General features: G+C 36.8%; 1 protein-coding gene across 12 annotated transcripts in view; it reads left to right on the forward strand.

Moving 5' to 3' along the window:
* The window catches only part of MTM1 (myotubularin 1), a 46,729-nt gene that overhangs the window by 17,239 nt on the left and 17,109 nt on the right, over nt 1–12,381 (forward strand). For all 12 annotated transcript variants that reach the window (XM_075162291.1, XM_075162295.1, XM_075162296.1 and 9 more), the window contains 3 exons: nt 503–604; nt 10,282–10,365; nt 11,620–11,769. In XM_075162291.1, coding sequence (XP_075018392.1) covers nt 503–604; nt 10,282–10,365; nt 11,620–11,769 — 336 coding nt within the window. The remainder of the gene's footprint in view (nt 1–502; nt 605–10,281; nt 10,366–11,619; nt 11,770–12,381) is intronic.

The following is a 12,381-nucleotide window of genomic DNA, read 5'->3' on the forward strand; positions in this document are numbered from 1 at the left end:
AAAATTATGTTGCTGTGAAAAGATATGGTCATAGGGGAGTTCTCAGTGGACTATTCAGGATCCTTTATTTGACTCATTAATGGAGTACGTATACACATTTGATTCTTAGTAGTTAATGCACAGATTGCTTATTTTTGACATTAGTGATGAGAAAATAGCTAGGGATAATGTGGTCTAGACAGATTATTGGCAAATTTTCAGTTTGAAAACATAGAGCAACTCCCATCGTGCAAACATTCAATAGCCCATGAGACTTTTTAGTGAATCAGATACAGTCATTTCTGATGGCTCTATGCCAAAGACTGTGGTACTGCTTTATTTGTAGAATTCTTATGCTCTATTCTATTTTATGGGGTAAGAAATAAAACTGAACATTCACAATGGTTTGAGGTGTGTTGCAAGCAGATTCTAAATCACGTTTAGTGTATAATATAGCATTTGTACATCAGATAAAAGTATCTTACTGCTTTGGTTCACTTAAAAGGTAATGCCTTTGTTTTAGGATATGAGAAATTTACGGTTTGCATTAAAACAAGAAGGGCACAGTAGAAGAGATATATTTGAAGTCCTCACAAAATATGCTTTTCCCCAGTCACATAACTTGGTAAGTTACGTAATTTATACTATTGAATTGTCTTAATGCAGAGTTCTTGGCAATTAACATTAACTGTTTGACCTACTAATGAACATCATGGCTGCTTAAAAAGAATAGCCACAGAATCTGGTGTCAGCATCAACTAAAGCGAATTGATGTTTTTATTTTGTACATTTACAATACTTACATATATGTATCTGTAAAATTACGGATGCTATATGCTATACTTCAGGTAAACTACTAAGCACCTCTGATCCATACAGATTTCATTGCTTAGAGACTGCAAGTTATCCTCCCTGATTAGGAAATATAGTAGTATATGCCTTACTTGATTTCCTGAAGATGTTAAACTATGGGGCAGTCTCCAAGGCAATGATAAATATGAATCACCAAGAGTTTTACTTCAGGAAAAGAAAACGTGGTAAGACAATGCTTGCTTTATTGATGAAATTGATGAAAAATGTAACAGGCAGGTAATATAGTAATGAATTTACACAGATTTATTTCAGGTAAAAAAAAAAATCACATGGAAGGAATTGAGCGTCAATGATGTTAACTAACCATTGTCTTTGGTTTCTTTGCCGAAATCTGTGAACTGTGCTTGATGGATCATCTCTTTAGTAAATGCTTTATTTTGTCTTTTGTAAAATTCAGTTTACATTTTATTGCGGTGCTTTCATTTAGGATAATTGTATAAGAACTCCCTTCACAAAATGTTAGAGGGTTCTGCTATGAATTTTTAAGAACTTTGTTCAGAAAATTGTTGAGTCTATGAGGCTGCAGCAAGTATCTTATTTCTTTCTCCGAAGATACGTGTCAATCAATGGGCTATACTCTATAAACATTTAATTCTTTAAAACTTTTTTTGCAAAAATTTTGCATTCTGTATGCAAACAGTCTGTGGAATGAAAGCGAAAGGAAACATAAATGCTTTGGTTAGAATATTTTGTAGTGTTGATGAATAGGTCTTAAGAAATGAAACGGAGATTTCTACATTTGGGTAGGTGTGAGGGGTTGTAGTCACAAAGAAAACTGTTGTAGAAGAAGTGAATATATCTCTAATGTTACTGCTGGCAATTTATGCATCTTTACAATAGAGAGTGATTGAAAGTGTAACAGGATATACGGACTTCGAAAGGATGATGGAAAAAAGAAAGAAAGCTATATGTAGAAGTACGAATTATAGAGAAGTTCAGGTCAAAAGGGGCTTCTGGACATCATCTGGTTCAGGCTACTGTTACAAGTAGGGCCTTAGATTAGGTTATCCAGGGCACGGTCAAGCCTAGTCTTGAATATTTCCTGCAAGGTAGATTCCATCATGTCTCTGGGCAATCTCCTCCAATATTTAATCATTCCCATGGTGACGAATTTTTTTTTTTCTCCTTACACTGAGGACCTGTGTGGATTTGCATGTAGTGAACGTGGACAAACTAAGTTGTAACTGACTTAGAGTCCCTTGTGGGGTTTTTTTATGGTGTCCGATCCAACTACAGGGTTTGAATAACATGGTGATGAGACGTGGACTTGTATTAGGTTTTGTCATCCAGAAAGACCTGGTGTTCCTGTCTAGCGATGGTAGTAATGTGTGGAGCAGTACACTACCTGCTTTATTTGTTGCACCTGTTGAACCTAGAGCAGCTCATTATTACATGGCCTGGCCAGTTTTGAATGTAACTTGCCAATAAAAATTATGCTCAATAACAAAAGGCTTGGTCAAGGTAGAGGTAATTTTTCCTTCAGTTTCAGTAAAGCACAAAATTTGGGAAGATAGTGACAATATGGAGAATGGCCATACTTTATATCCCTTAGCTCTGTCTGGAGCAGGGTATAACCATTAGAAATTATGATTACGTTGGAGTGAAATAAAGTGGGCCTATGTTCTGTTATGAAGTTGCACGTGTGCTTATTTTCTAATGTCACAATGTGGATGAGCCCTTAACTTCAAAATGAGCTAAACAAGTGTGTGATATTTTTGGTGTGCTTTTTCCGTATTTCAGTAAGCAGTTTAAATTGATCCTGCCAAAGGTGGGCGTTTCTGCCTGCTTGTTCATTCCTTCCTTGGTTTTTCTTGCATGAGTTTGAGGCTGCATGATGAACCAGATACGGAACTGAAAGGGACTAAAGCTAAACAAGAAGAAAAAAAAAAAAGCTTTACCCTGAGTCATTTCCTCAATCTTCTAAGCCCAATGTAAGGATGGGGTTGGGGCATCTATGGGTGGATGTGAACGAAGAGGAATGATGGGACTGCCTCTGTCAGTGGCTGGTTCAGAACAAGGTTTCACTGTCTGAATATGACAGTATGTCTGGGCTGTGCGTGCCTGCCTTCTCCTTTGAACTAACACGAATACTGACCACGCAGTCAGGAGACCTGCTTTGAAATCAGTATGCACCAGAACCAGTGCAAGCGAAGGCGTGTGAGTGGAACAAAGAGCAGGCAGGAGAGAAAAGAGAGGGATGTCCTATTTTTACCGGTGTAAACTGGTAATTTTGCTCAGACCACCTTGTGGAACTACATCCTTGATCTTCAGCTGGTTCTGCAGCACTGATGCTTGTGCAGCTCTGCAGTGGAAAGAAGGCATCATCAGGACAATAAAGGGCTAAACCTTTACTGGCCTGATTTTTACCTGTATTTTTATATTTTATGTCAGATTTTTATCTGACTGATTTTTATCTGTAGTGGAAACATATCCTTAGAGCTGATCCTAAACAAGAACTTTTAGAGATGCCTTGCTTCCATTTTCTTCATGCTATACCATTCTCAGACAAATGGATGGTAAATACAGCCCAAAACATTATTTCTGAGTGGAGTGTACTATTGTTTTCAAGATTTTTCTCCATCACCATCCCAACAGCAGTGTTTTGAGAGCCTATAATAAATCACAGGTTTGTTCGCAACTGCTCATCAGTGTCTCAACATTGTCCTATGTGCCTGCTTCCAGAAGCTGGTTCTTGTCTCTCTCCAGTTTGAGCATAAGTTGGGTTCAGATCTCCTTAAATCAATAACATAATGTAAAATCTGATAGCTCTTCTGACTGACAGCTTAGTTGATATGGAACAAACAGCTGCTATCCACAATCCTCTGTTGCATTTACGAACTTGTTCTAATTGAAAGAAAATTGTTTCTGAAAGTGTTTTTAAAAAAGTAAAAAAAAAAAAACCCAAACCAAACAAACCAACCCCCCCCAAAATTAAATGTTTTAGTACCCCACAAAAGATGAGATATATTTAGTCTCTAGTTTAGTTTCTGCATAGCAGCTGCTTCACTTCCTGATCTTATCTTGAAACTACACATCATCATTTTTACAAGATTATTTGCCACCATAATACCTGCATGATACGTATTTATTTCTAGCCATGATAGCTCTGTGGGAATGCCAGTTTTGATGAGAGACACTGGTAGTCATGCTGTCTGACTTTGACCTCTCCCGCTCCCGGTGTAGCTAGTTATCCTGGTAGTTTAAAATGTCTGAGAGTCAGATCATGCCAGTGTTGCTATTGGATCTACAAAGATGATTTCAGATGGCAGTGAGGGCTGGCAGAGATGCCTATCTGATGGAGCACTTGATTTTGCAAAAAACATCTTGACTTGAGGCTTCATTCTGAATGACTTATGTCAGCCTCAGTGCAATAATGGTGTAAGGTTACCATATTTGCAAATGATCAGAAGTTAATTATGTAAATTCTACAGTGTCTGATCTTAGTTTCTAGATGAACAGGTAAGACGTAACTAGCTGAGTTGTAGTAATGGCATATTAAAGCCAAGGATAATGTCATCTTTATTTTTAAACACACTGAGAAACTGACAGCCTTTTCACTGAGTAAAAGCTTAGTGATTTATAATATATGAAAAACATAAACCAGTAAGAATAGAAAAAAACAATTGGCTTTCTTTGCATGTGTGTAACACCTTCTTGTTCTAGTTTTGCTGCTTTCTTCTTTTGTAATGCATAAAGATTGGTCAAATAGTTAATAAATTGCCTATGTTATATGCTCAGGTACAAGTAGAACATGTATTTATGTACTATGATTCCATAAATAGAGTAAATATGTAACTATTTGTAAATAGACTGCTTGCCAAACTGTATTGTCAGATTGCAGCTGCTCTCTCCTTTATCTTGCAGAACTACATTGTATTGTGAGCAACCAGTGTATCGCATATTATTTTTGTGTGCAAAATGGTAATGATAAATTGGATGTTGAAGGCAAGTACTTAGTCTGTAGGAGGTCTGAAAAAAAGACTCTGTGTTGAAATTGTGGGTTAGCACCTGCAAGGAAGTAAACAGAATTATTTGCACAGTGAAGCATAAAAAGTGGCTTACCAAAAATGTTACAAGATTTGAAAGCCTTTTTTAAAGTGAAATAGTAGCTTTCTGCTTCAAGCGCAGCAGTAGTCTTCTGCTTTTAGGCTATGGATCCGCAGTGAAATCCCTGCTTCTGTTCTATGTGAAGAGGTTTTAATTTGCATTTGCAAAAATCTTAACTGATGCATTATAGGTCTTACTTGTTTTTACCAACTACAGGTATTGATAAGTCACAAGCCTTGCACCCCATAAGTTTTCTGAGTGGTGAATTACTATACTTCTTTTTTTTCTTACCTCTTTAATGCTTTCCTTGATTTCTGCTTTCTGTTTCCTATGGCAGCTGAAAAGAATTTGAAATTGATTTTCAATTAGTTGATAGACTACTAGGAATTGATGGGCTTCCATCAGACATGTAGCACTAATCTCCATCAAACTTAAAACAGATACGGTCAGTACATTGGAAGTGATTGCAAACTATCCTGCTTTGAACCCAAGATGTGAGATAGAACCAGTAATCAGTATAACTTAAGGTAAATCTATGCTTTATTCAAGTGGCTTTCAGCTAGCTGATCTCAGTGCTGAGAGGAGGGAGGCCAGCTCAGGCTCGCTGCCTGAAACACTGATTTACTGAGCAGGTAGTCTACCTGAAACTTGTTGCTTATACTTAGTATCCAACCAAACTAATCTAGGGTTGGCTCAGGTATACCTGTACAAACCACAGTTACGCTTTCTGATTATATGTTCATGATTTTAAAAAGCCTTTTCATGATCTTAAAAAAAAAAAAATAAAAAGCAAAACACTTATTTTGCTGCAGTGTTGTTCTGAACCTGAATGTCTCTTGTGTGTAGGTTTTATTTTTTTAAATTTCCAACCATTTTTGTTGAATTCAGACACTTTAATGAAGCTGCAGTTGATTTAATTCCTGGGAAAATAGGCTGAGTGCAATAGGAGCTGCGGAGAAGTGTTTTTTGTTGGAGAGGCAGGATTAACGACAAAAGAAGGGAATGGAATTTTGTGTGTGGAGGGAAGAAAGAAATGAGTGGAAAAAAGAAATAAAGTATTGTTTGAGGAGAAGGAGCGTTTAGCGGGGGGGATGTACCATAGATGTGGAGGGAAGGAAAGATGTGTGAAGAAGGCATGGAGCGGAACTGGCCAACTTTTTATTATACTCTGGTGTTTGAAAGGCTTGCCTGCGTGCATAATGATGCACTGAGAGAGGTTGACAGGGCTTTTCTGCTTTATGGAGTTACGTGATTCCTATAGCTGGTCATGTAGTTTGCTTCTCTGACCTTCCTCTGCCCTCCACACTCTGAAGGATATAAATACACACCCAGCTGGTCCATACTAAACGCCTATGGGCGGTGAAGTGACTTCCCTGTTTTCATCCTGACAAGAGAGGTGTGTGTATGTGAAGGGCACTAATATGAAGGAACCTGTATCTACGAAAAGCTAAACCATGTATTTTTACTAAGATAGCACCTCTCAAATCTTACATCAAGTGATATGAGAACCTATGCAGAATATGTTGTAGATGGCATAATTTCTTCTTCCCATAATTTCTTTCTGTCCCATTTGCCTGCTGTACTGTAGAATCGCATTCAGATTATGTGCACTGTGATGTGAAAGCTTCAGCAATGTTAAGTTAATCAAGACATATAGATACAAACATAGTGCATTTAATCTGTAAGCTGGGGTTATTTAGGACAAAAGTGGAAATATGTGGGTTGTTAGTGCAGATGTGAAGCTTACCTGAACTATAACAAACCCTTCTGGGATCTAAATATGTATTTATCACATTGATTTGTTCACTATAATGGGGTTTGTCAATTTGATGCATCAGAATAATAAAAGATGCAATTCAACAAAAAATGTTATTCAGTAGAAACTGCTTCATGTAGCTCATTATCACATTTTGTTTCTAATAAATAAAAGTAATGTACAAATGTGTGCTAAATATGGCTTGTACTGACACAAGTAAGAAAATACAATTGTATCCAAGCATGTATCTTATGTTTGCTTAAGTATATGATTCTTAGTATTAAAATGGTTATAAATGTGTGTTGCTTGTTACACTGAAGTTAAACTGTAGTTTGAAATTAAATAGTACTATATGAAATTAGTATAAACATATGTAGAGCTTTAAACGCACGTTCTCCTACTCTGACTTTTCTGCTGTGTCATGTTGGAATACATAGAGGGATACAAATTTTATGTACATCTAATGAGCTGCTTAAGTGGACGTGAATGTACGAAAATCTTAGGTTGAGAAATTACTTTAAACTATATATTGTTGCATGGAACCATGCTATAATTGTCAGAATGGTCAAGGAAGCATTTTTACTTTGAAACTGCTTTATATGTTGCTTTTTATGATTTGTTGTGAGAGATGGGCCTAAGTAGGGTGGGGATGTTGCTGTATTTCAGACTCTAGCATTTAGCCTGGACTAAAATTCAGGCCATCTTCACAGAATATTTCAAGACTTGAAATATCAAGTCTTAAGTGAAAGGCTGTTGGGGGTGGTGGGCATGGGTTTCAGATCTTTAAACTCTTTTATACAACGAGTAAGACTTTCAGTAGTAACCAGGTTAACTGTACAGTCTGTACACAATGTGCACATGTGTGTATATAAATTTATGTTATAATTTAGTCAACTCTCGCAGCAGAAAAGTAATTTTTAGTCTTCAGGTTTTTAGATACTGTTAATTTCTAAATACTGTTCTTGTTGGAGTATACTTCAAGAGTTTTCTCTGAATTGCTTGTACAAAGTCTAAGTCCAAACTTTGCTCCATACACCTTTGCATTCATTGTAGTGGTCTGTTATTTGTTAGACTTCAGATTTTTGCTGGTTGATCCATGCTACTAATGATTTTTTTTCTTGAGCAATACAGGAAGAATTTGCACTACCTGGAATGTCAACAAAACTGATGAAGCTTAATTGTCAACTTTAATACTTGTGGGTTGTATGACTGAAAGCTTTTGTAGCAGATGTGGTAAAGCTGCTGTAGCTAAGTGTTTTAAATGAAACACACTTACATAGGTGGGCATTGTTCTTTCAGAAAGGATTCTGTCCATCCCCTCCAAGTAAATAGTAAATTTAACCCTAGTTTTTAAAAGGTGAAAACAAAATACGCTTTTCCATCTGATTTCTTGTGGATTATTTTGTGGGTGACATGAGCAGCATAGCTGCCATTTGTTTATTTCTAGTTTGGAGCAGCACCTTCTTTATTTTTGTCAGTAAAATCTTCTATGTAACAGCTGTCACAGTGCACCGTAAGAAACTCATGTATTTTACTTACCAGGGCTTAAGCTGCATAGTTTTTAAGTTCTCACCAGGAAACTTGCAGTAAGTAGCAACTTAAATAAATAACATAGTCTTGCTTTTGAAACATCCTTTAAGTGATCTGTTAGGATTCCAGTGTTTCTATTTCCTACTGTTATAACATTCTCCTTTGTGTCTGGTTCCTTGGTGAATTCTTAGCATAGTTGCTCTTTGGGATATAGCAAATGCCTTTGGGGAGGAGGGGATGGTTCTTGCGTATAGCTATTAATAGTTCAGCAAATCAGTTGCATCTACTGCTTTAGGTAGTGATATTCCTGTTTTGCTGTATTCCTAGTTTGCAATTAAAGCAAACAACTTTTTTCAGTTTTTCTGCTTAAGTTCTGATACTTGCATCTGCTTCTAACGGTATGGTTTTTTCCCTGATACAGTTGATGTCCACCTCTCTCCTTTTCCTTTCTTCATCTCTCCCTCCATCCCACTTGATAGCAGTTTACTTAGTCAAAAGAATCCATAATGTTTACTTACACTGAAGGCCTACCCCTTTAAAAATGGTGAAGACATTCAGAAAACACAGCTTGGGAATGCATTGTTTATTTCTGCAAACTTGCCAATTAATGTACTTGCTCTAAAATATTGATGTAATTTAAGATTCCAGTTTCTAAAACTAGCAGGATAAAGTATCTTGTGTGAGCGGTAACATCCTTTTAAAATACTTGTTGATTTGAAATACATGAGGAAAACCCCCCTCCTTTTGGAGGGATTCAGTTTTGTGTTTTGATTAGAGCTGTTTACTGTTGAAACCATTGTAACCTATTAGGCTAAACAGAATTGCCTTGAGCCATTCGGGTCTGCCTTCATAAGCTCTAAAGAAACCTCTGTCTGGGCCTATGGTGCGCTTATGAAGCATTGCCTTACCTCTGTAGACATAATCATGGCACCTTGGAACCATGATTTTTTTTCTGGCTTGCCAGGTTTTCTGCATTTCTGCTTAGTTCAGGTCTACGCCTGTAAACGATGTAGATTTGGGATGTTCAGTTTAGCATTCAATTGATTCTTTTAATGTCTTTGAATAGCTAGGACTATTCAGCTAAGACTTCCAGCTTTTTTGTTATAAATGAGCTATGATGGGCTCTTGAATGCTTTCTGCTCTGGCTGCTGATGCTCAGTTAGCTCAGGACAACACATTCTCTTCTGTGTTTTTTTTTTTTTTTTTTTGAAACAACTTAGTTTCATGCTCCAGTTGGCATCTGAAGAATTCGTAAGCCACCAAAATCAATTTTCTCAATGAAGGAGATTTTAAAAATAAACATTACTTTTGCTTTCATCATAAACTGTAAAAACAAACTAAGGAAAAAAGGGGTTAGTTAGGTAATACAGCCAACTTGGAATTGGTTGAAAGGAGAAGGAAGCTAAAAGGTATGAGGAGGTTGTCAGAACCCTGGGTGAGGATGCTGTGTTGTATAAACGAGTCTTGAGAATGAGCAACAAAGCAAGAGAAAAGTAGATAGTGTAACCTGCTAACAACATATTTTGTTTCTTTTTTAATGCCAACTTTTTAATTTCCATGGAGTTCTATAGTAAACTGGATTTCTGTTAGTAAGGATCAATTGGGGAGGGGATGCAGAAAGAAGGCTGCTTCCTAATGGCAATAAGTAGCAATTAAAACCTTTTTACACTTTCAATTTAGTGTCTAATATTTTATGCAGTAATTGCAGCTGTACCTATTGGAGAAATTTTGGTGAGAAGATGGTAGTTTATTTGGTGAGGATGTGAAATACGGGAAATAAACTGATACAAACTATTTTAAAACATTTCAACCTCCTGACAGTAAAAAAGTCCAACAGTTTAAGCTTTGTAATTTTTATTATTTTATCACTTCTTGTTTTAACTGTTGTCACATTTTCTTTATTTCATTAGCAGATCTGTGTTGTTTGTTACTTCTTGCTCTTTGCTTTACAGTCTTATAAATACCAGATTTAAACGGAGATAATGGCATGGAAAAGTTAGTCCTATTTTGTGGCGGGCATTAGGGTATAACTGAGCCCTCCTATTTGCCACTTTCAGTCAGAGTTTGGTGTAATAAGCTTCTTTTATATCCTACAGCTTTTTTTTGCGTTTGCAAATGAAGAAAAGTTTTCTGAAAATGGATGGATGGTGTACAATCCAATGTCTGAATACAGGAGACAAGTGAGTTATTAAAGTTGCGGTTGCTTGGTGCTTTCATAGCTGACAACTAGAGGAATTATTGTTTGTACATTTCTCTTCTCAGCTCTTTTGTGGGGGGAGCTGTGAATGGGAGAAGATGGAAATACAACTTGGAAAAAAGTGAAGAAAAGAAATAAAACACTGGAACCTTTAAAAAAATTAGGATGTCACAGGAAGGTGACATTCTCTTTGAAGGAAGTTACTGATACCTCTTACAATGTGCCACTGTTAAGTGAGCAGGGGGCGGGGAGAATGTGCCAAATATGTAACTACAGTGTCCTAAGTATAGATTTGATTTGGTCTTTGATTTGGTCTACTTCTTCCTGAAGTGAAGCAAGAAAAAAGCAGCTTATTTTAGAAACAACGGTGCTTTACGGAAGTTATTTATATGCCTATCAGTATTCTACCTTGATCTTTAGGTGATTTTGGAAAAATATCAATGAAAGAGGATGATATATTTAATCTTAAAATGTCTTTTAGACAATTTATTTTTGCTTTAAATATGACATGTTTTTTAAAAAAATTTAAATAGCAAACAGTAAGAACTTCCTTAGATTTTTTTTTTTTGCCCCTCCATAGCTTTTTGGTTCAAGGTTTAGAGGCCTAAGACCCAAAAAAGGTAAACACAAACACCCACACAGACCCCGCTGTGCGTGTGTGTGTGTGGAGGGCTTATCAGTCTTTCTCAATTTCCTGGCTGCTGTTTGTGAAATGTCTTACTGACCAGACTGCAACTGAACGTTGCTGCTTCTCAATAAGAAAGCTAGCCTGAATCTTATTTTTAACCTGAAGGTAGCATCAGGCTAGAGGGAAGAAAGGTTGAGACGAGACTTCCTCCCCTGTCTTCTCAGGACCATGGTCTCTTTTCAGCAGGCGAAATGGAAAGGCAGAGCTTTGAGGGAGGAGAGAAGGCGATTTTCTTTCCTCAATCCCACAGTTAAAGAAATACATCTACTAGTTTTAATCATTGTTTTGAAACTTGTTGTAAGAATAGAATTGTGTATGTAAGAGTATATGAGGTAGCTATGCAGTTGTTTAAGGCTGTGAATCCATCAGCAATGAGCAGTTTTGTGTGGTCTTGTAATCTTTTTTCTTCTATTGTTTTGAAACAGTACTGTAGTTAGGTTAAATTGGTAGGTTGTTGCCACCATGTGGCCATAATGTCATGTAAAATTCAAGACCAGAATTATTATTTGTACAGCCAAAAATACATTGAAAAACTTTGTTACGTTTTAGGGACTGCCTAATGAACGGTGGCGAGTAACTTTTATTAATGAACATTATGGACTGTGTGACACATATCCGTCGCTTTTGGTAGTGCCATATAATGCAACAGATGATGATCTGAAGAAAGTTGCTGCCTTTAGGTCCCGAAATAGAATCCCGGTGAGTATTATGTGATGAAAGTTACCTTACGGTGCAGCTAGTTTTAAGTATGCATCCAAACAACTTTTTGCTGAACACAACACAGAGGATGCTTTTTTTGGAAATGGTTACAGCAAAATAGTTTTGATTGGCTGGTATTTTTTACTGCTTGAAACTAGTGTATTGGCCAAGCCACATTTCTGTTTTTCTCCCCACAACAATCACCCATTCCAACTTTGTTGGTTTTAACTTGACTTTTCTAGTAACAACTGCCAGCATTGCAGATTCCCTTTTCTTAACGAAGTATGAGCCTTAGGCTGCCATCTGTACTAGTTTGTTGACTGTTGTTGGATGCACATAAGAAGTGATAGCAAATGTTATCCTCCTGTAAGCAAACCCCATGGCATTTAAACATAGTTCCGATGGTCAGTCCTAAAATAAGACTTTGTGCACGGTCTCTGCAGTGAATTCTTGGGGCTTTTAGTCCTTTAAATTGGGCTGTGGAATTTAAGATAAACCCATTTGACTTTTTGGGTGTATTTCTGTAAGTAAAATTCTTTCACGTGAGAGAATTTTTATGAATCAGCTCGTTACAGCCCTATAGAAAATATTAATTTCTATCACAATACAATC

This window comes from Calonectris borealis, chromosome 13, assembly GCF_964195595.1.
Source record: "Calonectris borealis chromosome 13, bCalBor7.hap1.2, whole genome shotgun sequence".
Lineage (NCBI taxonomy): Eukaryota > Metazoa > Chordata > Aves > Procellariiformes > Procellariidae > Calonectris > Calonectris borealis.